The sequence below is a fragment of the Pantherophis guttatus genome, chromosome 5 (genome assembly GCF_059756535.1).
Source record: "Pantherophis guttatus breed Tessera chromosome 5, ASM5975653v1, whole genome shotgun sequence".
Taxonomy (NCBI): domain Eukaryota; kingdom Metazoa; phylum Chordata; class Lepidosauria; order Squamata; family Colubridae; genus Pantherophis; species Pantherophis guttatus.
In genome coordinates, this window is record NC_142067.1 from 5,661,591 (window position 1) to 5,687,500 (window position 25,910).

The window sequence follows — 25,910 nt, forward strand, 5'->3', positions numbered from 1 at the left end:
TGGCTTTACCAAGGCCTTATAAAGTGGCATTAACGCTTCTCGTGATCTTGATTCTATCCCTCTGTTAATGCACTAAATAAGTTCGTAATAAATAAGGATTTCTTCACGATTCCTCAGACCCCTTCAATTATTGAATTATTTGCTTCGGTGGATAAAAACAGTGGAAGACACCCCCCACCCACCCACTGATATAGGGTGTAACAAGAAGGAAGTAGGGGGTGAGTATTCAAATGAATCGCTGAGTCTTAAAAAGATTCTGGTGATTTTTTATTATTATTATTGTTGTTGTTGTTGTTGTTGTTGTTGTTGTTGTTGTTATTATTATTATTATTATTATTATTATTATTATTATTATTATTATTATTATTATTACTACCCCATTGCCTGGCTTCATCTAGGCTATTCCCTTGGGGCCAGAAAACTAATAATTACCTATTTGTCATTAAATCTTACTCAATTGTAGCCCTGATGCTTTTTTTCAGAATGCAGCATAATTCTGAGGCACCATATACTGATTACTTTCCCGTTATTTGAAATACAGGTAGTCCTCGACGTACAACAGTTCATTTAGTGACCGTTGGAAGGGGCTCGTGACCATTTTTTCACACTTTACGACCGTGGCAGCATCCCTGTGGTCCAGGAGTAAAATGCACTTACCTTAACTACCGGATCGGAAATGTGAGCGCGCACGCCTCTTCTGCGCATGCGCAGAGGGTCAAAAACGGGACGTGATGACGTCCCTGTGGGTGGGCGGAGACTCCCGCCGTCAGCCCTACCGGATCGCGCAAACCGGATAGATCCGGCTGGATTTCACCGCTGCTGCGGTCACATGATCAAAATTCAGACGCTCGGCAACCGGTTCATCTTTATGACGGTCGCAGTGTGTCTTGGGGTGTGTGTGTGTCACATGATCCCCTTTTGCGACCTTCTGAGGAGGAAAGTCAATGGGGAAGCCAGATTCACTTAACAACTCACTGAACAACTGCAGTGAGCCGCTTAACAACCGTGGAAAGAAAGGTTGTAAAACGGGAGGGGGGGTGGGGGGAGGAAGTCACTTAACAACGGTCTCACTTAGCCATGGAAATTTGGAACTCGGTTGTGGTCGTAATTCGAGGACTACCTGTATAATAGGTTCTTCAAAGTTTCTTTTCCTAGGGGAAACATAAAAACAGGAAAAGTACTGTGGAAGAGAATAAGCAGAAGGGTCAAAAGGAGAGAAATTTGTTTTTTTTTTTTTTTCCTGTCACGCTTGGAAAACATCAGATTAGGTAGATTGAAATCCGCACCGATTCAAAAAAAATCAACCTGCGGCCCCATCTTCCACGTCCTCTTAAAACGGCCAACGTTGCCTCCGGCGTTAGTGAAATGATAATCCGGACGAAGCCAAAATGAGATGGCATGAATTAGCATATTAACGAGGCTGCCATTAATATGTACAGGACAATTTTTTTTTTTAATGTTCCTTTGCGCCGAAGTACCTCATGGTTTTCATTCGGCGGGAAAAAGAAAGGGAAGTGGGGGGGAAAAATTGGATTAAATGAGACAGGAAGTTAGGGGGAGAGGCATCACAGATGAGCTGGGTTTTGGCATGCAAGATTAAAAAAAATAAAATAAATAAAAATAAATTATCGCGTTAAGCATATCAACATACCCATCATTGTAAGCACCGTCATGTCGGGAAGAAGTAAGAATGTCCATCTCAATGAAGTTGTCCTGTAATGTCTCTAGGAATGTCTGCTTTGGTATGTTTCTATGTACATGTAGGAAACACGAATGAAGGCAAGTGAGACATGCAGCTATGAAGCGTGACGCCCTCACAAACCCAACAATGGTTATAAGTGTGGCTGCGCATGGAATTAGAATGACGGGCCATCGGTTCATACATATGCAGAGCGCGTGGCAACATATAGAGAGATATACAGCGCTGGAGAAGCACCCATTCCCGTCGTGATAAAAAAATCGACTTGGTGTGGCCTGTCGGCCGCCGGCCACTCCGGCCGCTGAAACAGAGGAGGAGGAGGAGGTGTGGGAGTCAGGGTCAGCATCAGGGCAACCTGAGAGCTCCGAGGAGGAAGTGGGAATGGAGTTGGTAGAGAGAGAGAGACGGAGGTGGAGCCTGGGCCGTCCGTCAGCCCTCAGATGGAGAGTCAACAGCCCCCAGTTCTGGAGGTGGCTGATGAAGAAGAGGAGGAACAGCTGGGTCCAGTGCCTGAGGCAGAGAGGAGAGGAGAACAGTGGAAATCTATGGGCCGGTCCTTGGGATGGAAGAGCCACCGCTGCTAGCGAAGCCCCACCCTAGCTCTGGGGATAAAAAGCAGGGGGCGGAGATGAATAAATGTGGCAGACAACTATTCATCTTCCGTCTGGACGGCCTTGTTAGCCTGCGGTGAGAGAGAAACTTTTTTGCCGGGGCTGTTGGCGCTCCTAATAAAGGAATCATTGATTTAAATATAGAGGGTTTGGTGTGTTTAGGGAGCTGGGTTAGAACACTACCCCTCATACGCAATCACAGCGGAAAATATAGGCATCACAATAGGGGTATTCCAATGAAAAGCTGGGTCGGCCTTCATACAGGTAATCCAGTTCGTTTAGTGACCAACGTTACAACAGCACTGGAAAAAAAAGCGACTTTCAACCCTCGTGACCGTTGCAGCATCCCCGCGATTGGATAATCAAAATCCAGACGCTCGGCAACTGACTTGTACTTATGTCTGTTGCAGTATCCTGGGGTACTGCAACAGGCGTAAGTACAAGTCAGTTGCCGAGCGTCTGGATTTTGATTATTCGATCGTGGGGATGCTTCTGACAAGCAAAGTCAATGGGGAAGCCAGATTTACTTCACAGCAGTGTTACTAACTGAGCAACTACAAATGTCGCTGTGGTTGCGACTAGGCGACTGAACAAATGTCACAAAACATGGGGGCAAAGCTCACTTAAAAGCTGTCTCGCTTAGCATCTGAAATGTGGGGGCTCGATTGCGGTCGTAAGTCGAGGACTACCTGTATTCGTAAACACAGATTGCTGATCTTGGGACTACCACAAGGAAAGTTGACAATCACACCTAGAGTAAAATCCCTGGCAACACAAAACAAGATTAATCTGGAATTTTCAGACATTCACAGATCTGGATTGAGATTATGATCAAAAGTGATATGAAAGGGCCAACAGCAATCAGATTTCAACAGACCTTCTGTTGAATGTACTTACTAGTGATTTACTTACTAGTGATTTACTTCTACCTAGAAATACAACTTCATCTGTGGGTATATATATATATATATATATATATATATATATATATATATATAGGTCTTTGGTTATTCGGGTCTTCTTCCACGTAAAATTGGAAGTGTCTTGGCGACGTTTCGACGAAGTCTCATTCGTCATCTTCAGGCTGGTGTTCTCGGCTTCGTGCTTCCATTTGCTCCTGGAAGCACGAAGCCGAGAACACCAGCCTGAAGATGACGAATGAGACTTCGTCGAAACGTTGCCAAGACACTTCCAATTTTACGTGGGAGAAGACCCGAATAACCAAAGACCTACATACAAACACCCGCGAAAACCTGAGAAAACATAGGAATCCAAAAGCATTAGAATTGGATTTTTCTGATCTACTGGACATCTTAACTTCATCCAGTTTCACCCTAAGAATGACTTACTATGACTAGTAAGAATATGCCAGTCAAAAAACATCAAAGGAACAACAATCTTCAACAATCTTCAAACTTTCATTCTCTTTGTCTACCTTTTAAGTTTCTGTTCCAACCTTAATTGTTAACGCCCGAGACAGTCTTCCAACGTACTTACCTTCTATCAGTGGAATTCGTAATTCAATTAAAAAAAAAATTAAGAGTTGCAATTTGCACTCTGAGTTTACACAACAGCCCAAGAGACAACACAAACAATGAATGCTATTTGGAGCCAAAGGCAGATAATGTAGACAGATAACCAAGCAAGTTGATCCATAGAGAAGTTGAGCGGAATGGGTTGTGTCAAAATAGTCTAACTGGGTTAATTGAAACCCTTTTGCTCAGGGGTGAAATGTAAAATTTGTTACTACCGGTTCTGTGGGCGTGGCTTGGTGGTGGTGGGGGTAATGTGACTGGGTGGGCGTGGCCAACTTTTTTTTTTAAAAAACTTTTCAAAGCATTTTTTCTAATGCTTTGAAAAGCCTCTGATGATTAGGCAACTCAGCTGGGATCGTCAGAGAGGCTTTTTAAAAAATGCCTCTCTGCCGATCAGGCAACTCAGCTGGGATCGTCAGAGACTTTTCAAAGCATTTTTTTTTACCGTCTCTCCGGCCAAGAGGTTGCAGAAAAAAATGCTTTGAAAAGCCTCTGATGATCCCAGCTGAGTCACGCGATCATCAGAGGCTTTTTTTTTTTTTTTACTTTTAAAAGCATTTTTTCGTCGGAAGAGGTTGTAGAAAAAATGTTTTTAAAAGTAAAAAAAAAAAAAGCCTCTGATGATCGTGCGGCTCAGATGGGCATGGAGGGGGGGGCGCAGGGATTTTTGCTACCGGTTCTCCGAACCACCCGCCGCTATTGCTACCGGATCGGGCGATCCGGTTCAAACCGGGAGCATTTCACCCCTGCTTTTGCTGCTGTCTGAACTTGGTTGTTTGCTTGCAAACGTTTTATTACCCAACTAGGTAACGTCATCAGTGCCAGCAAATCTGCAAAAAAACAACCAAGCTTGGAGAATGCTGTCTTATTCCGTATTTTTTTTTTAAAAAAAATTTCCTGTTACATCTTCAATCCTTCTTGTTTTTTTTCTCTCTTTCCTTTTCTTTTTTCATTACGGGGCACGCCTCAACAGTTAGTGACTATTCAAAGTTACAAGGGCACTGAAAAATGTAATTTATGACCATTTTTTCACTCGACCATTGCAGCACCCCCATAGTCACGTCATCAAAATTGGGATACTTGGCAACTGACTCATATTTATGACGATTACAGGGTCCCGGGGTCATGTGATCCCCTTTTTTGTGACCTTCTGACGAGCAAAGTCCACGGGGAAGCCAGATTCACTTAACAGCTGGGTTACTTAGCTTCACGACTGCAGTGATTCACTTAAGGATGACTGTGGCAAGGAAAGTCGTAAAACTCACTGAACAAACGCCTCCCTGCGCGACATCTTTTCTGAAGAACCGAAGAAGCTTCTCGGATGAGAAGCGAAACGCCTTCGAGGAAAAACCAAAGCTGAAAAGGACCTTTGCGACTGTTCTGTCCCCGTCTCACACACGCACACAAACAGTCAGCCAGGAGTTAAAATAAACTTGCAGACAATAATTTCCTTCGATAACAGGATTGGCAGCAACCCAGTAGCTGCTTGCCAAAAACTTTACTCACAGAGGGAGGTGTTCCTCCTCCGTCAGATAAACCAAAATAAATTCACAAAGCCAAAGAATTGTCAAGTCCAGTCCGTATTAAATCCACGGAAGGCAGATAACGAAGTTCCAGAGACACAGTATGACTTGCTAGCTGTTCAGTTTTGTCCGTCACAAAGCCTGAATGGCCACCACACCCCCTTTTATCCCCTGTGGGGTTTGGTCCAGTGACTCAGCTTAATCTCTGGCATGCCTCCTTCTCTGCTGCGTGCGCTTGTCTTTCCGACGCTGGCGGGGATCCAGCCAAGACTTATCTCCTGTCTAACTGCGGCTGCTCGGAGATGCCTGGCTCCTGGCCTATCTCTTCTCCTTCGGGAGACACCTGAGGCATTGCCAGAGAGGAGGGTCCTGGAGAGGGAGGCCTTGCCAACTCCTCTCCTTCACTTTCGGAGTCTTCTTCCTCTGATAAGACGGGCTCGGGGGTTGGAGTCACAACAGCGACAACCATGACCTGGACGACTGAGAACCTCCACAGACATTCAACTAGAGGTGGGATTCAGCCGGTTCGGACTGGCTAATTTTACATCTGGTTCGCCGATCCGGTAGTTGCAAGGACTGGCTGGCCCCGCCCACCCCTCCCCTTCCCTCCCAGGAGTCTTCACGCGGCCTGTTTTGGATGCCAGGTAAGTGCAGGGCCTGGACAGAGGCTCTGAGAGGGCAACAAACAGGCCTCCTGGAAGTTCCGGAAGTCTGGAAATGGGCCCATTTCCGGCCTCCAGAGGGCCTCCAGAGCCTGAGGGAGGCCATTTTTGCCCTTCCAATGGCTCGAGGAAAGCCTCCGGAGCCTGGGGAGGGCAAAAAAACAGGCCTACCAGAAGTACCGGAAATGTGCCCATTTCCAGCCTCTGGAGCCCAGAGAAGGCCGTTTTCGCCCTCCCGGAGCCTCGAGTTAAGCCTCCGGAGCTTGGGGAGGGTGAAAATGGACCCCCACGCCATGGTGCAGGAGGCCGAGTAGACCACACCCACCACGGCCATGCCCACCTAGCAACTTGGCAGAGAACTGGTTGCTGAAATTTTGGAATCCCACCCCTGCGTTCAACAGGCATGAATTGGATTGACAAACGCTAAAATCAAAGCTAGCTGTCGTTTGCCTTCACGCTTTCCTAAGAACACAGGCAAAACGGTACTGCCAAAATAGAAATCATAAAGAGGAATTTTTGATGGATAAGCTGCCTGACGGCCTAGCAGGGAAGACGCAAATGAGAATTATCGGTAGTTAAGAAACGCTTGTCGTCTTGTTTATTGTTGCTGTTTTTTATAAAAATGAAATTGTGCAATTTGGCAGGAGCTTGCCGATATAAAAAAAAAAAAGAGATACGATTCTGAGTGATGCAACCTTCATGCAACCGTCAATAACGAAACCAAGACAAGGAAGTCAGGTTGGAGAGCGAAAGAACCGGTGGGAAAAAAATTTGCAAAAGCAGAAAGAAAAAGAGAGAAGCAATCTCCAAAATACTAGGGTTTGTTTGTTTTTGTATTCTTGACAACGATAATCTTTCAGCAGGATCTGGTATTTTTGATATTAGGAAAAGGTTTTCCCAAAGGGAAAAACATGGGATCTTGGGTCAAAATCCTGGTGATTTTGAAATTGCATTGTGCTAATGATGAACATGTCATTGGACTGAGGTAGGGAGAAGCGAGGTTAGGCTTCAGGATGGAGGGATGCATGTGAATTTACCATCTCTTCAACAGAGGTTGCCTGGCTTAACTAAAGAAAACTGTTCTTGCAGCAAAGAAGTTTTGTAGAGGTTTTTTTGGTACAGCTTTTTGAAATTGTCATTGTTTTTATATTTGTCTTTTTGCTGTTTGTCGGCTGCCCCGAGTCGTTTTATTGGTTGAGATGGGCTGAAGCACATGAGCGAGCAAGCAGGAGGGAGGGAGGGAAGGAAGAAAGAAAAGAAGAAAGGAAGGAAGAGAGAGAGAGAGAGAGAGGAAGGGAGGGAGGAAAAGAGATAAGAGAGAGGGAGGAAGGAAGAAAAGAAGAAAGGAAGGAAGGAAGAGAGAGAGAAAGGAAGGGAGGGAGGAAAAGAGATGAGAGAGAGGGAGGAAGGAAGAAAAGAAGAAAGGAAGGAAACGAGAGAGAGAAAGGAAGGGAGGGAGGAAAAGAGATAAGAGAGAAGGAGGAAGGAAGAAAAGAAGAAAGGAAGGAAGGAAGGAAGAGAGAAAGGAAGGGAGGGAGGAAAAGAGATAAGAGAGAGGGAGGAAGGGAGGGAGGAAAAGAGAGAGAGGGAGGGAGGGAGGAAAAGAGTAAAGGGAGGGAAGGATGGATGGATGGAAGGAATAGAGACGGAGGGAGGGAGAGAGGACAAGAGACTAAATGGAGGGATGGATGGATGGATGGAAGGAAAGAAAAGAGGGAGAGAGTAAAAGAGAGTAAAAGGATGGATGAATGGATAGAAGGAAGGAAGGAAAAGAGAAAAGGAAGGGAGGAAGGAAGGAAGGAAGGAAAAGAGATAACAGGGAGGGAGGGAGGGAGGAAAGAAGAAAAAGAAGGAGAGAAGAAAAGAGAGTAAAAGGAAGGAAGGAAAAGCAAAAAGGGAGGGGGGGAGGTATACAGGAAGAAAGGGAAGGAACAGGATAGAATGGAAAATTAGACTAGATTTATCCATCTCTGGATAAAGAAGAATCAAACCTCCTTCTATAGTCAAGTGTTTAAAGCTGGATTCATAATTACAGCTCTTCTTTTCAATGGGTTTTCAACTTTTTGATTATGAGAAGGTCTTTGGTCAGGGTTGACGACAACACACCACACTCCCCAACTCACTGCAAATTAACTTGCCGCAGGACAACTCCCCCTAGTTAAGAGTTACACTAATATCGAAGAAATAGTGGAATCGAATCACCTGAAAGAAAGGATGCCCAAGGAGGGGCAACAATGAATGACAAAAACTAAAATAATATTTAAGATGATTTTAAATCCTTAAATTGAATGCTTGAGTTGTCCTGCAGCATGAGTTGGCCCATGTCAAGTTGGCCATGGTGAATGGTTCCCCGAGTGAGTTGGCCGTGGCAAGTTGTCTCATTCTGCTTTCGTCATGACCGTCAGCTTCCTGGAGTATCCAAGGGATGAAAAAGTTTTTGTATAAACTGAAATAATACTGAAATAAGCAGCACATCCAGCAGTGCATATTGTGTCGTTCTTGGATGTCTTGTTGGGAGTCTCCTGAATGATGGAACTGTCCAAGGTCCTGCAAGGTCAATCGGATGACGCTACCTACAAATGAACAGCTCAATTCTGTAATTATATCTCAATGATGGCCCTGCCTGGGCCTGGACTTGGAAGAGAGTTTTTTAAGAGATTAAGAGAATAACCTTGTTGCTGGTATCCTTAAAATTTATATTGACTGTTTCCTAATATGATTTGATTGCTTATTTGTTTCCTATGACTATCATTAAGTGTCGTACCTTATGATTCTAGATGAATGTATCTTCTCTTTATGTACACTGAGAGCGTATGCACCAAAGACAAATTCCTTGTATGTCCAATCACACTTGGCCAATAAAAAATTCTATTCTATTCTATTCTATTCTATTCTATTCTATTCTATTCTATTCTATTCTATTCTATTCTATTCTATTCTATTCTATTCTATTCCATTCTATTCCTATTCCATTCCTATTCTGTTCCATTCTAATTACGTTCCTATTCTATTCTATTCTATTCTAAATTCCATTCCATTAATTCAATTCAATTCTAATTCCATTAATTCAATTCAATTCAATTCTAATTCCATTCCATCAATTCAATTCAATTCAATTTTATTCCATCCCATTAATTCTATTCTATTCTATTCTATTCTATTCTATTCTATTCTATTCTATTCTATTCTATTCTATTCTATTCTATTCTATTCTAATTCCATTCCATTCCATTCCATTCCATTCCATTCTAAAGTTTTCACCTAGGATGGTTTCAAAATGTACCAGAACTATTTGTAATCCTGCTGAGCCGTTTCTAACTGTGAAACATGTTTTTGCAAATTATGCCCTTGTATGGATACATTTAAAACAGGAAGAATGAAACCGTTGGAAATGAGGATCTGAAAGCAATGTACCCAGGTGTTTAAGGAAAGTGACAGTGAATTTGTGAAGCGTGTATGTGGTTAGAAGAAGAGTATAAAGGGTGGGGTTAGAGATCAACTCGGAGCCCTTTGATTTATAGCAGTCCATGTAGGATTTGCCGTATATCATTGGACCCCATTGCAATGGCTTGTTAATACAAGCGTATTAATGCTATTATATCTTTAATATCTATTCATTTCTTATGTTCCAAATTATTAGAAACAATAAACCTCTGATCTTAAAGTAAGAATTATTGCTTGTGTTGTTGTCTTTGTTTCCTAGTGGAATTTTCTTACGGCAGTCCCTTCCAGCTCTATTCTGATGAATTGGTTGAGAACAATGAACGAGTGAGATGGCTTGGGATGGATCCTGACCGGCTCAAGGTTGACTCAGCCTTCCGTCCTTCCGAGGTCGGTAAAACGAGGACCCAGATTGTTGGGGGAAATATGCTGACATTGTAAACCACTCAGAGAGGTCTATCAAACACCATGAAGCGGTATATAAGTCTAAGGGCTATTGCGATGGATGGATGGGAGGGAGGGAGGGAAGGAAGGGAGGGAGGAAGGAAGGGAGCCAGGGTGGTGTAGTGGTCAGAATGCAGTACTGCAGGCTAACTCACTGCTCACTGCCAGGAGTTCAATCCCGACCGGCTCAAGGTTGACTCAATCTTCCATTCTTCAGAGGTCGGTAAAATGAGGACCGAGATTATTGGGAGCAATAGGTTCCCAGTAATAGGGACATTGTAAATCACTCAGAGAGGGCTGCGGTATATGAAGCGGTATATAAGTCTAAGTGCTACTTGCTATTGGAATTTGGATGCCGTAGCTATGAATAATTGGAGCCACTTCAGATTACATAGCTCAGGAGAGCTCATGAATTTATTAGGAAACAGGAAGCTAAAACGCACCGAGTTAATTTTCAAAATTATTAAGCTAATCTCTTTTCTGCCTTCAATAAATCTGGTTCATAAAGATTCTAAGAATCTCGGCTATGAGCAGCTGCAAGGAGTTTTGACCCTATTATTTGCGTTATTTAGATCCTACAGGTAGTTCTCGACATTCGCCTGCGGTTGAGCCCAAAATTCTCGTTGCTAACCCAGTTGTTCGGTGTTCCATTTTACGACCTTTCTTTGCCGGAGTTGCTAAGGGAACCATGGCAGTTGTTAAATGAATACAATGGCTGTTAAGTGAATCTGGCTTCCCCGTTGACTTGGCTTGGGAGAAAGTTGCAAAAGGGGATCGATTGCATGATCCCAGGACATGCGCAACCGTCATAAATACGAACCAAGCGTCTGAATTTTGATCACGCGGCCACGGGGGGATGGCTGCAATGGTCTGTAAGTGTAAAAAAAAAATCACGAGTCGCTGTTTTCAGTGCCATTGTAACTTTGAAGGGCCACTAAATGAACTGCTGTAAGGCGAGGACTATCTGTATTTCAGAAATATAACCAGGGGGCACTCAAAAGCTCAAGAGGAGTGAAAACAGGCCATGCCAAATGGATTACGGATGAGTAGTTGTACATAGCATATGACAGTGATGGCGAACTTTTTCGGCACCGTGTGTTGTGGTCTGCCAGCAGTCTGCGGAGCTGGCAGTGGAGTCGGACAGTGAGGAGGCTGAGGAAGAACATGGGCCAGTCCTGGAGTCTGTGGAAGGCCCGGATGAGGACTCTGCGTCGGAGGCAGAGATGGGGCCAGGGCCATCTGGGAGTGATGTGCGGACTCCGAAGCCTCCAGAGGCTGACAGTAGAGAGGCAGAGGAACAGGAGGAGCCTGTTCCTAGTGCATGCATGAGAAGAGCTGCCAGAAGGCAGGAGCAGATAAAGCAAAAGGGACGACTCAGGAGTAAGGCCAAGAGATGATTGGCCCCTCCCATAAGGCTTAAAAGACCAGCAACGGCTCTTGGGCTCTTTGTCGGAAAACAACGTGGATAGATTTGTTTCTTGCCTTGCTGCATTTATTTCTTGTCGGCGTCTTCTGCTTCTGAACTTTTGCCAAGAGAAGCCTTTGGCAGTTTGCCTAATTAGACCAAGGTTGGTGATAAAGGCTGAAGAATTGTGCTATGAAGAATTTGTTTTGAATTAGTTTGGACTACGCTGAGAATGAGTTAATTCTCAGCTGTTCTAATAATGTCTGTTTGTTTTCGACCTGATTGCATCTGATAATACCTACTTGGGCCTGGGTCACAACACCGAGTGCCGAAAAGGTTGCGTGGAAATATCGCGTGTACGCTCGTTGGGGTCGTGCTCAGGAAAAGACAAACTTCCGGATTCTAGCGCACATGGGCCCCCGACAATCAGCTGCCCGGTGCACATTTGTAGGCTGGTTTTTGGCACTGCTATGCATGCGCAGGAATTGCACTCTGGAAAAGCCAAAATTCCGGGTTCTGACACACCTGCGCCCCCAACAATCAGCTTCCCAGTGCACATTTGCAGCCTGGTTTTTGGGACTGCTATGCGCGCGCAGGAATTGCGCTCTGGAAAAGCCAAAATTCCGGATTCTGGCACGCATGCGCCCCCAACGATCAGCTGCCCGGTGCACATTTGCAGGCTGGTTTTTGGCACTGCTATGCGCGCGCAGGAATTGTGCTCCGGAAAAGCCAAAATTCTGGGTTTTGGCACGCATGCGCCCCCGACAATCAGCTGGCCGGCGTGCATGCGCACACCGGTTTTCAGCACCGCCTCATGCGCAAAAGACAGCTGATTGTCATGTGCGCATGTGCACCAGAAACCCGGAAGACAAACAGGCGCGTGCCAGGTGACATGGCTTCGCCTGCCACTTTGGGCACACATGCTATAGGTTCGCCATCACAGGCATATGATATTACTGAACTTGATAAAAATCAATCCATTATCTCCTCTGTCTTTTGGGGCAACCCAAGCGATGGGAGTTGTCCTTTCAAGCACTTTTATTACATTCCTGAAGATATAACAACTATAACAGCTTATACCAAGGGAGGGGGGGCGGGAGGGAAAGCAAAAAAGGGGTTTTACCTGGTTTCCAGGGGGATGTTACTGTTTAGTAACCAGTTGTCCTGAGCGTGCGTAGGTTCTTGGTTCCCTGCCTGGTGTTCTCCGGAGAGCGAATGGTCCGTGGGGGCAGGGCTGGGATTACTGCGTGGTGTGTAGTTCCCTCGGTTTAAAGAGTTGATGGACGCGGCGTGGTGTTGGTTTGGCGTGTGGGCGTGAGAGAGAGGAGGCGGAGGGGTCCGTAGTCTCGAGGGGTTCGAAAGATTTGGATGATCTGCGGGAGGAAATAAAATAAACCGTGAGCGGGCTTCAAAATGGCGACTCCTTTGACGTGCGTCATCGGCGGTGTCCCTTCGTTACGGCTGGATCGGCGGCTAGCGATAGCCCTTAGACTTATATACCGCTTCATAGTGCTTTTGCCACCCTCTCTAAGCTGTTTACAGAGTCAGCATCTTTGCCCCCAACAATCTGGCTCGTCATTTTACCCATCTCGGAAGGATGGAAGGCTGAGTCAACTTTGAACTGGTCAGGATCGAACTCCTGGCGGTGGGCAGAATTTGTCTGCAATTCTGCATTCTAACCACTGTGACACCATGGCTCCCTCCCTCTCTCCTTTCCTTCCTTTTCAGTAGCCCTTATTTTAAAAATTTTGAAAATTAACTCGGTGCGTTTTAGCTTCCTGTTTCCTAGTAAATTCATGAGCTCTCCTGAGCTATGTAATCTGAAGAGGCTCCAATTATTCATAGCTACGGCATCCAAATTCCAATAGCAAGTAGCACTTAAGACTTATATACTGCTTCATAATGCTTTGCAGCCCTCTCTGAGAGGTTTACAATGTCAGCCTATTGCTCGCAATAATCTCAGTCCTCATTTTACCGACCTCTGAAGAATGGAAGATTGAGTCAATCTTGAGCCAGTCGGGATCGAACTCCTGGCAGTGAGCAGTGAGTTAGCCTGCAGTACTGCATTCTGACCACTACGCCACCCTGGCTCCCTTCCTTCCTCCCTCCCTTCCTTCCCTCTTTCCCTCCCATCCATCCATCCATCCATCCATCCATCCATTGCAATAGCCCTTAGATTTATATACCGCTTCTGAGTGGTTTACAATGTCAGCATATTTCCCCCAACAATCTGGGTCCTCGTTTTACCGACCTCGGAAGGACGGAAGGCTGAGTCAACCTTGAGCCTGGTGAGATTTGAACTGCCGAACTGCAGCTATCAGTCAGCTGAAGTAGCCGGCAGTACTGCACTCTAACCACTGCGCCACCTCGGCTCTCTAAACAAGCTAAACAGCAATCAGAGGCAGTCCTCAACTTACGACCATTCGTTTAGCGACCGTTCAAGCTTGCCACAGCGCCAAAAAAAGAAAAAGTACATGAATGATGATCACAAGAGGACCCAAAATTTCCCTTGCTAGGGTGAAACTTTTGTTAAGTGAATTTTTTTGCCCCGTTTTATCATGTTTCTTCCAACGTTGTTAAGTGAATCACTGCTGTTCTTAAGTGAGTAATGTGGTTGTTAAGGGAATCTGGCTCCGCCACTGACTTTGCTGGTTAGAAGGTCGCCAAAGGGCGATTGGGTGACCTGGGGGAGGGCACAGCGTCCGTCATACCGTGTTTACCCCAAAATAAGACTGGGTCTTATATTAATTTTTGCTCCAAAAGTTGCATTAGGGCTTATTTTCTGGTTAGGTCTTATTCTGGGGGGAAATATAGTACTAAACGCCTCCGTCTGGCTGACGATGTTAACTGGGGCTTATTTGTGGGGTAGGGCTTATATTACAAGCATCCTGAAAAATCATGCTAGGCCTTATTTTCCGATTGGGTCTTATTTTGGGGAAAACAGGGTAAATACGAGTCAATTGCCAAGCATCTGTATTTTGATTATGTGATTGTGGAGGATGCTGTAACCGTTGTTAAGTGTGGAAAACAGCCGTAAGTGCCTTTTTTGGTGGCGTTGTAAATTGGACTGGGCACTAAATGAACTGTTGTTAAGTCGAGGCCTACCTTTACTTATGACTAGTCCTCGCATTTACAACAATCACGAGACCCTTGCGGTCCCGTGTTCAAAAATTCAGGCCCTTGGCAACCGGCATGTATTTACAAACAGTTGCAGCATTGCAGGGACACTCAATTGTCGTTTGTGTCCTTCTCGGCCAGATTCTGAGAAGCAACGTCAATGGTGGGAGCTGGACTCGCTTAACGGCCGTATGATTCACTTAACAACTGCAGCGATTCGCTTAACAGCCATGATTAAAAGTTTGCAAAATCAGGGGCAGCTTACTCAACTAAGAGCCTTGCTTAGCAATGGAAATTCTGTTCCCCGTTGTGGTCATTAGGTTGAGGACTTCTCGTATCTCACAAGGCAAGTTGAGAAAGAGCCTTGGTAGTACAGGGGTTTAAGGCACCCTGTTATTAAGCTTATTAAGACCAGCTGCCTGCAATTACTGCAGGGTTCGAATCTCGCCAAGGCTCAAGGTTGACTCAGCCTTCCATCCTTTCTAAGGTAGGTGAAATGAGGACCCAGTTTGTGGGGGCAATAAGCTGACTTTGTATAAAAATATACAAAAGGATGAAGGCTATTGCTTAACGCATTGTAAGCCGCCCTGAGTCTCCAGAGAAGGGCGGCATATAAATCAAATTAAAAAAAAAAAAAAAAAAAGTTCCTACTTAAGTCCTTTGCATGTTGACAAACTGCTGGCACCTCTTATTACACACCTGGCTGCCTGCCCTCATACGCTCACACAAATATGCACACGTCTCCTTTATCATTCCATCCCAAGCAATACCACGTATGAAAAATACACACATTTCCTATATGAAAATAAAGCTTCTGGTGCTGAAGGCCGGAGGCAAGAAACCATAATTTTGCAGGTCAACAAAAGATGCTGAATAAACAAGGGAACAGATGTTGGGTTTCAAGGAAAAACAACATAGCCAGAAAGATGGGGAATGGAGGCCTTAGAAGTCCATTTGTCATTGTCTGTGACAGAGAGAGGGGGCGGAGGAGGGAGGGAGGGAGAGAAAGAGAGAGAAAGACAGAAAAAGAGAAAGAGAGAGAGAAAGAAAAAAGAGAGAGAGAAACAGAAAGCGAAAAAGAGAAAGAAAAAGAGAAAGAGAAAAAGAGAAAGAAAGAAACAGAAAGAGAGAAAGAAAAAGAAAAAGAGAGAAAGAGAGAGAGAGAGAAAGAAAGAGCGAGAGAGAGAGAGAGAAAGAAACCAAAAACATGAGAGACAGAAAGAAAAAGAGAGAGCGGAATAGAAAGAAAAAGAGAGAGAAAGAATGAGAGAAAGAGAAAGAAACAGAGAAAGAGAAAGAAACAGAGAAAGAAACAGAAACAGAGAGAAAAAGAAAAAGAGAGAAAGAAAGAGAGAGAAAGAAACAGAGTGAGAGAGAAAGAAACAGAAAGAGAGAAAGAAAGAAAGAGAGAGCGGAATAGAAAGAAAAAGAGAGAAAGAATGAGAGAAATAGAAAGAGAAAGAGAGGGAAAGAAAAAGAAAGAAAAGAAAAAGGAAAAGGAAAAGAAAGAAAAAGAAAGCGAGAGAGAAAGAGAAAGAAAAAGAAAGAGAGAAAGAATGAGAGAAATAGAAAGAAAAAGAGAAAGAGAGCGAAATAGTAAAGAGAAAGGAAGAAATAGAAGAAAAAGAGAGAAAGAGAAAGAGAAAGAAATAGAAAGAAAAAGAAAGAAACAGAAAGCGAGAAAAAGAGAAAGAGAAAGAAAAATAAAGTGAGAAAGAGATAGAGAAAGAGACCGCAACCATACATAAATACATGCCAGTTGTCAAGTGCCCAAATTTTGATCAAATGGCCATGGGGATGCTGAAACGGTCATTAAGTGTAAAAAAATGGTCATAAATCCCTTTTTTCTCAGTGCCGTCGTAACTTTGAACTGTCCTTAAACGAATGGCCGTAAGTCGAGGACTACCTATCACTGCATCCAGTCGGTTACAAGCAGAGTTACAGAACGCAAACTTTAATTTCTGTGGCGCGGGAAAAAATAAATGCGTTGCCACATCTGCTCTCTGAAACTTCCCTTTCCCAAGATACGCCGGACACCAGCTGAGTTATACCGTCTTGTACCTCAACGCGGGAAAGTTATTTTTATCCTGCCTCCTGTTTCTTCTTTTTACCTCAACCCCGAATTGAAGGGAAAAGTTCACACAACCTTTAGGGGGTATTCTCGGCTTGCCTCTGCCTCTTTTTTGACAGGAAGATGGATCATACGGCAGACGCAGGGAGAAAAAATACAGTGGCACTGCGGGAACCCCAAACAGCTCACCTTTACCTGTCGAGCAACCTCAACGCTTCCCTCATCCCTCCTTTGAAAACAGATTCTGGAAAATCAAGAGCCAGGAAAATAAGGAAGACATCGAAAATAGTTGTTTCTCGACTTACGACCACAAAGGAGCCCCCCCAAAATTTTCTGTTTTTGCTAAGCGAGACACAGCCGTGAGGTGAATTTTGCCCCATCGTACGGCGTTTCTTTCCACCGTGGTTGAGTGAATCGCTGCCGTTGTTAAGTTAGCCACACGGTTGTTAAGTGACCACGGGAAAACTGCGATGGTAGTTAAGGGTCGTAAGTCATGTTTTTCAGGGCCATTATAACTTCGAACGGTCACTAAATGGATTGTTGCAAGTCGAGGACTACCTGTGTGTCGGGACGTAGAAGGCCACTTCTAGACATCTTCACGATGAAGAGGAGGAGGGACAAATTAGCCCAACATTCTGCATCAAATTAGGTTTTCACCTTTCTACAGATGTGCCTCTTCAAGAAAAATGCCAGTTTTTGAAATGTTTTTTTTTACAGATTAACAGAGTGGGAAGGGACCTTGTAGGTCATCTAGTCCATCCCTCTATATCTATATTACAGAAAGTCCTTAACTTACACCCATTCATTTAGTGACTGTTCGAACTTACCAAGGCAGCGGGAAAAAAAAGAGTGATGACCATTTTCCGGACTTATGACCGTTGCAACGGCCCCTGTGGTCATGGGATCAAAATTCAGACACTCGGCAACTGACTCATATTTATGACGGTTGCCATGTCCTGGGGGGTCCTGTGATCCCCTTTTGCGACCTTCTGAGAAGCAAAGTCAATGGGGAAGGCAGATTTACTTAACAACTGCAACGATTCGGTTAACAACGGTGGCAAAGAAGGTCGTAAGATGGGGCAAAAGTCACTTAATAACTGTCTTGCTTAGCAGTGGAAATTTCGGGGCTCAATTGTGGTCATAAGTCAAGGACTAGCTATACAGGATTTTTGTTGGTATGGGCAAAAGAGAGAAGGAGAAGGAGGAGGAGGAGGAGGAGGAGGGGAAGGCTTAGTGTATATATTGCTTTCAGTTCGGTACCAAAGCCAGACTGTAAACCTAACAAACAAATCAAAACAGATCTGCTACTGTTTGTAAACATGATGTACAGAGTACCAAACAAATGGTATATTAGAAAGAAAAGGTGTGATTGCATTGCATTGTCAATTACGTATCTGCCTTCAAAACAGTTTGAAGGTATTTACATATCTGCCTTCAAAACACTTTGAGGAAACAACTATTTTTGGCTTGCCTGCAGAAGCTCCAACACCGGAGGTTTTTAAGAAGAGATTGGACAACCATTTGGTCTCCTGCTCGAGCAACGGGGTTGGACTAGAAGACCTCCAAGGTCTCTTCCAACCCTGTTAATTCTGAAATGTCAGGCTATGAGCGAATGACCTTGGGAGACAGAAGGAAAAGCTACTGACTAGAAAACATTTGGATAAGAGGCAGCTGAGCCCATCGAAGGAACAGGGTGTGGCAAAAATGTCAAAAGGGACCCTTCCTGTTTTTTGGGACCCTAACAGGGAGAGACCCTTTGAGTTTTTGCAAGGTTCTGTTAATGTCACCTTTCAATAAAGACATAGCTAGAACTCCTGGGTGTCCTTCTTATCGGGGCAAAGCTGGCGCAGAAAAAGCAGGCGTGCTATTGCTTTAAATATGCGGCGGCATAAAATCCGCCCGAGGTTGGAGTTCTTGCTCAGTGTCGGAATCAGAGGTTGGAAAACAAAGTTGGGAAGTCGACTTTGTAGTTAATAAAAGCTTTTCCCTCCTGCCCGCGTCGCCCAATTACGCCTGAGCTTTCCTGCTGCTTGTTACCCGGTTGTTGGCGTATTTAAACTTGTCACATTGTGCTGGGTTAATTTAACGTGTAAAGAAAACACTGTGCACGAGCGTTAGCACTGTTTGTTTGTCTTTGCTTGAATTCCTCGTGCAGGAGGTCTCGTCCCATCCCTTGCTAATCGTAGGAACTGAATTATTAGATGCAGTTTTGCTGTTATCTACCCTGTTTCCCTGAAAATAAGACATCCCCTGATAATAAGCCATCCTCCTAAACTAAACCCTCCTCCAAAAATAAGCCCTCCCCGAAAATAAGCCCTCCCCGAAAATATTTTTTTTAAAATTTGATTTATATGCCGCCCTTCTCCGAAGACTCAGGGCGGCTTACAGTGCGTTAAGCAATAGCCTTCATTCTTTTGTATATTTATACAAAGTCAGCTTATTGCCCCCACAAACCAGGTCCTCAATTTACCTACCTTAGAAAGGAGGGAAGGCTGAGTCGACCTTGAGCCTTGGCGAGATTCGAACCCTGCAGTAATTGCAGGCAGCTGGTCTTAATAACCAGCTTAATAACAGGGTGCCTTAAACCCCTGTACTACCAAGGCTCTTTAAATGCATGTGCAACCGGTCCCCGGCATTTCCTCTGGTTAGGGTTAGGGAGACAGAGCTGGAAATCAGGAAAGACGGCAAGAGGAGCCCCGTCTTGCTCCCCGTGCCCCAAAATAATAAGACCTCTGCGAAAATAAGGCCAAGCGCTTATTTCGGGGTTCAAAAGAAATATAAGACAGGGTCTTATTTTCGGGGAAACATGGTAATATTACTGCAACACAAGCAGGGGTGAAATCCTCCCGGTTCGGATCGGATCGCCTGATCCGGTAGTGATGGGTGGTTCGGAGAACCAGTAGCAAAAATCCCTCCCCACCCCCATGCCCAGCTGAGCCGCGCAATCATCAGAGGCTTTTTATTTTATTTTTAAAAGCATTTTTTCTACAACCTCTTCGGCCGAAAAAATGCTTTTAAAAGTAAAAAAAAAAAAAGCCTCTGCCGATCAGGCAAGTCAGCTGGGATCATCAGAGGCTTTTAAAAGCATTTTCTTACAACCTCTTCGGCCGAAAAAATGTTTTTAAAAGTAAAAAAAAAAAAAAAGCCTCTGCCAATCAGGCAAGTCAGCTGGGATCATCAGAGGCTTTTAAAAGCATTTTCTTACAACCTCTTCGGCCGAAAAAATGCTTTTAAAAGTAAAAAAAAAAAAAAGCCTCTGCCGATCAGGCAAGTCAGCTGGGATCATCAGAGGCTTTTAAAAGCATTTTTTTACAACTTCTTTGGCTGAAGAGGTTGTAGAAAAAAATGGTTTTAAAAGTAAAAAAAAAAAAGTTGGCCACGCCCACTCAATCATATTACCCCCACCACCACCAAGCCACGCCCACAGAACCGGTAGTAACAAATATTACATTTCACCACTGAACACAAGTAAGTTTTTGACTTACACCCGTTTGTTTTAGTGACTGAAGTTAAAGCGCCAGTGAAAAAAGTTTTTTCATACTTTGCAACATCACGTGATCAAATTTGGGACAACCGGCATGTAATTATGACGGTCGCAGTTTTCCCAGGGTCATGTGATCACCTTTTGAAACCTTCTGACAAGCAAAGTCAACGGGGAAGCCAGATTCCCGTAACAACCATTGCTAACTGAACAACTGCAGTGGTTCGCTTAACAACTATGGCAAGAAAGGTCATCGAACGGGGAAAAACTTGTTCGCCTCCGCTGTGGTCGTATGTCGAGGACTACCTATAAATCCCAACATTTTTTTTTTTAAACAAAAAACCTTCTACGAATTTCCTCCTTGCCAATTCAATTGTGTAAAATTATTTCCCCTCCCAACTAAGGCTTAATAATCTACGTTGTAGCTTCCAACTGGGAATAAGTATATATTTTTCTTTAAGTGGAGAATCTGCAGAGCAGATATATGAAACAAGGTTTTTTGGGGGGAGGTCAGGAGTTAAGCTGCACCTCTGGTTGTATTTATTAGACATCCTATCAATCACCGTCATCTCCGGAGGATTAATAACATCCGGAGGGAGCAGGTGAAGGCTTTTATGGAGCCGGACATTTGTTTTCCATTTTTCTTTTCGCCTGCTGCAAATTTCAATCGTGGCATCTTAAGTTGCAGGTAACAAAAACCTTTTACGGCAATCTACAGATGTCGCAGCTGCCACGGGGAATAAAGACAGGCCCACCGCGATCAAATGACTCAAAGCCAAAAGGACTAACCCCTTCTGTTTGATCCACGGCTGCGTGCATCGAGGTGTTTACAGGTAGTCCTCGACTTACGACAGTTCGTTTAGTGACCGTTTGAAGTCACAATGGCACTGAAGAAAGTGACTTGCGACTGCGTTCAGCTTATTACTACAACAAATAAATTACCAGAGACCAGAACAAGTAAAAAACACTCCAATCAAAAATGCTAGAATAAAGTAATAAGGGCCCCGTGGCTCAGCAGACTAAAAAGCATTGTGATTAACACCAGCTGTCTGCAATTACTGTAAGTTCGAATCTCACCAGGCTCAAAGTTGACTCAGCCTTCCATCCTTTCTAAGGTAGGTAAATTGAGGACCCAGTTTGTGGGGGCAATAAGCTGACTCTGTATAAATATACAAAAGTATGAAGGTTATTGCTTAATGCATTGTAAGCCTCCCTGAGTCTCCGGAGAAGGGCGGCCTATAAATCAAATTTAAATAAATAAATAAATAACAGGTAAAATCTATGATGAAAATCCAGATTGCGACTATTTCTAACGTGACAATTGCAACATCGTCATGGTCATGTAATAAAAATTCAGACGCTTGGCCGCTTACTCGTATTTATGACGGATTGGAGTGTCCGGGGGGTGGGGTGTCACGTGATCCCTTTTGGCGACAAGCCAAGTCCATGGGGAAATCGGATTCACTGGACAAGCAGATGACTAATTTATCAACTGCAGTGAGTCACTTGATCAGTCGTAAAATGGGGCAAAACGCACTGAACCACAGAAATTTCGGGCTCAATTGTGGCCGTAAATCGAGGATTATCTGGAAAAGCGATAAATTGATCGCGGCATCTCCCACACAGATCAGAGTCGGCAAAGGAACAGATGGGGACAAACCGGGTTAGAGCCCGAGACCCTGAATTGGAGATTAGCTAATTCTTTTGCTTTTCTGTTCGTTCTTTTTTATCCCATTAAAATATATAAATATATATCTCCTTCCTGCCTTCCAAGTCCAAACAAAGACATTTCTGTTCAAAGCTCTCACCAAAACTGCAGCATAAACTATGGGCAATTTCTGTCTGGCAGCTGTGATTTTGACACCCAGTCTGTCAAAATAATTAATATCTCGGTTCGCCGGGCCCCAAGATTTTGCTTTTTGCACAAAGCTTCACTGATTCTAACCCTCCACATCACCCCCTCCCAAACTTCCCATCACTCAACAACTTGGAAAAGCCACGTTTGCGCGCCAGTGGAGTTTTCTTTGCGCTGGTAGGAATTCTTTAACTCTTTTGAGGATAATTCTATTTTATTTGCAAAGGAGATCAATGTTGGCTTTTCGATTCTGGTCACATTTGTCTTTAAGTTACGCAACAAAAACACAGCTCCGTCTTTTGTCTAAAGGTCCCCCTGGCACATATGTGCTAGTTGTTCCCGACTCTAGGGGGCGGTGCTCATCTCCGTTTCAAAGCTGAAGAGCCAGCGCTGTCCGAAGACGTCTCCATGGTCATGTGGCCAGCATGACTCAACGCCAAAGGCGCATGGAACGCTGTTCCCTTCCCACCAAAGGTGGTCCCTATTTTTCTACTTGCATTTTTTAAGTGCTTTCGAACTGCTAGGTTGGCAAAGGCTGGGACAAGTAACGGGAGCTCACCCCGTTACGCAGCACTAGGGATTCGAACCGCTGAACTGCCGACTTTTCGATCGACAAGCTCAGCGTCTTAGCCACTGAGTCACCCTATTGGCTACGTAAGGATTTTTCTACGTATCTGAAAAGGACACTACAGTGAACAGGACAGCACAAATGATTGTAGACCGTGACTTACAACCGTTTTGTTTAGTGAAAATATTTACAGACCCCTCGCATCCTGGACATAAACTGTTTCAACTCCTACCCTCAAAACGACACTATAGAGCACTGTACACCAGAACAATATAGAGCCTGGATAGCTCAACAGACAGAAGCACTGTTATTTAACACCAGCTGTCTGCAATTAAAGTAAGATCGAATCTCACCAGGCTCAAGGTTGACTCAGTCTTCCATCCTTTCTGAGGTAGGTAAATTGAGGACCCAGTTTGTGAGGGCAATAAACTGACTTTGTATAAATATACAAAAGTATGAAGGCTATTGCTTAACGCACTGTAAGCCGCCCTGAGTCTCCGAAGAAGGGTGGCATATAAATCAAATTTAAAAACAACAACAACAACAACAACAACTAGACACAAGGACAGTTTTTTCCCCGAATGCCATCACTCTGCTAAACAACTAATTCCCACAACACTGTCAAATTAACTACTAAGACTGTATTACTATTTTTCTCATCCTTACTAGTACCTATCTCTTCCCACTCAATGCTATATCCATGTTGCTTGTATCATTACAACTTATATTGTTTTTATTGTTTCCAAGTATGATTTGATTGCTTATTAGTATCCTATGACTATCATTAAGTATTGTATCTTATGATTCTTGATGAATATATTTTCTTTTTTCCTTTATGTACAATGAGAGCGTATGCACCAAAGGCAAATTCCTTGTGTGTCCAATCACACTTGTCCAATAAAGAATTCTATTCTAAAATATATATAAATATCCACTTTTTTTTCCCCAGTCCACCCTCCTCCTTGAACTGTTTCATAGCCCTTGCCATAAGCAGCGGAGGAAAATGATAATAAATTGGTGTGATTGCAGAGCAGAGCATATAAAAGATAGGTTATCTGTAACTCAAGGAGTGCATTTTTCAACCCTTTCTCTCTTCGGAGACGGAAAACAAACGAAGCTCGGCAGCCCGACTCCTCACCGCAAGCTTTATAAATTAAAGAGCAGAAAGAATTACCGACGAGGTGACTTTATTACTTCTAATGTAATACATGCAGTTCGGTCAGCAGAAAGGAGGCAGGCAAACGCATTCCGAATTTCATTTCGAAAGGACCAAGGTACACCGTAATAAAAAGAATGGATAAATAAGGATTGGCATTGACGAGAGCTTGGGAGGTTGGGTTTCAAGGCAAGATGCTAGCTGCTTGGCTCCTAACAGCGTCTAAATCAATTTTATGGCAGGTTTTTTTTTCTTTTCTTTCTTTATAAACCCCAAGAGAGTCTAAATCTCTTTGGAGATGACGCATGCTGTCAAACTGGATTGGAAACATGTCCGTGAGTCGCGGGGGGGGGGGTGGTCAAAAAAGAGAGAATCGAGTTATCCCTGGCACAAATCTTAAGAAGTTTGAAATCAACCTACGGTGGGGAGATGTTAAAGCGAATCATGGGTGCCATTTAAACCCGAATTCAGATGAGATGAGAGAGGAGAGGGGCGGAAAAAAAAGGAAGCATTAATCCTTTTTTTCCCCCCTTCTGGTTCTCGTCTTTTGTATCATCTCGTTCAACGGAGATGGAAGAGGCTATATCTCAAGCAGAGACATCACCCTGCCAACAAAAGTGCGTATAGTCAAGGCGATGGTTTCCCCAGTTGCAATGGATGGCTGGGAAAGTTGGACCATAAGGAAGGCTGAGCGCCAAAGAATTGAGGCACACATGCACAGGGGACACGTGTGCACATTTCAGGCCCAAAATGGGGCACGGGGGGGTCCTTATGTGCCCCCCGTGCCCTGTTTTGGCTTCCCGGTTGATGCAGGAGGCTTTCCAGGCCCAAAACGGGGCGCTGTGGGCCTTGCGTGTCCCCCGTGCTCCATTTTGGCTTCCAGGTTGGTGCAGGAGGCTTTCCAAGCTGAAAATGGGGTGTGCCTCCCCCCAACACCCTGTTTTGGGCCTGGAAAGCCTCCTCTACCAATCTGGAAGCCAAAATGGGGTGCGGGAGGGGCTGGAGCAGTGGTGGGTTCCTCCCGGTTCAGTCTGGTTCGGCCGAGCCGGTAGCGGTGACAATATGACGTCACCGAACCGGTTCTCCCCCCCTGCCCTCCCACCCCCCCCCACGTTATTCTTACCTTTTATTTGGTCCCACCCCCAATCTATTGCTGCCTCCTGAGTCCCAGCTCTAGTCTCAGCTGATGACTAGAGGTAAGAAAACTGTTTAAACTCTTGCCGCGGGGCTTCCAAGGGCCGCCCTACAGCTGATCAGTGTTAAAAGCAAACAAACGAGTCGGGTCGTAAGTGCGAGGACTGGTCGTAAGTGCGAGGACCTTCCAGAAACGACTCTGACCAGCTAGCCATGCCCACCTAGTCACATGACCTCCAAGCCACACCCAAAAAATAAACCACGCCCACAGAACCGGTAGTAAAAAAATTTAGAACCCACCCCTGGGCCGGAGCTCATGCGCGGGGAGGCCCTCACATTGCATTCTGGGGGTTCAACCCCGCATGCGTGCATTCACGCACTTGTGCGCTTTGGGCACTCGGTTAACCATCCCTGGCCTAAACTATTTAGGTATAATAGTTATACCCAAATAGGGTATAGCTTTCTCTGGGTAGAGCTTTCTCTGTGAGCGCCCCCATCCTTTGGAATCAACTGCCCTTGGGGCTCCGGTTGGCCCCTGACCTCCGCACCTTCCGCCGAAACCGGGCTATTTATGTATGTCCCCCGGCCTGGACTGACGGGGTAGTATATTTTAAATTTTTTTTAAACTTTTCATATTTTTGTGTATATTTGTTGATTTTAACAGTTGCTTGGTCGATGGTTGTTGTGAGCCGCCCTGTGTCCTTGGAGATAGGGCGGCGTACAAATTTTATAAATAAATAAGAAATAATAATAAAAGCTGGAAGGTAGTCAACATCTATTAAAACCCACTTAAAACCCACTTTTTCCAGCAAGCTGGGCTGGCTTAAGAAGAAATTTTAAATGTTTGAATTGGTTTGTATTTTTAATTCTGGGCCAAATTTATATATATTTTAATTGTTTTTAATATTTGTATTTCATGTTTTTTAATTCTGGCTGTACACCGCCCTGAGTCCTCAGGGAGAAGGGCGGTATATAAATTTAAAAATAAATAAATAAATAAATAAATAAATAAATAAATAAATAAATAAATAAATATATATATATATATATATATTAAGCTAAACGAACAACGCAGGACACGGTCCCTTCTCATCTCTCCTTCATCCCGTCTCTCCGCCACTGACCGGTCTTGAAAAAAAAAAAATATGGATAATTATGCTGACTTGCATTGATTTTTTTTCCCTCTCCCTCCCAAGAGGATTGATTAC

The 25,910-nt window shown here is 44.3% G+C and overlaps 1 protein-coding gene across 13 annotated transcripts in view; it reads right to left on the bottom strand.

Moving 5' to 3' along the window:
* The window catches only part of TENM4 (teneurin transmembrane protein 4), a 626,114-nt gene that overhangs the window by 169,177 nt on the left and 431,027 nt on the right, over positions 1-25,910 (bottom strand). For 9 of the 13 annotated variants that reach the window (XM_087895779.1, XM_087895778.1, XM_087895777.1 and 6 more), the window contains 2 exons: positions 12,444-12,693; positions 1,652-1,750 (listed from right to left, as the gene is read on the bottom strand). In XM_087895779.1, the coding sequence (XP_087751905.1) occupies positions 1,652-1,750; positions 12,444-12,693 (349 nt within the window). The remainder of the gene's footprint in view (positions 1-1,651; positions 1,751-12,443; positions 12,694-25,910) is intronic. The other 4 variants (XM_087895780.1, XM_087895775.1, XM_087895776.1 and 1 more) reach the window with 1 other exon arrangement.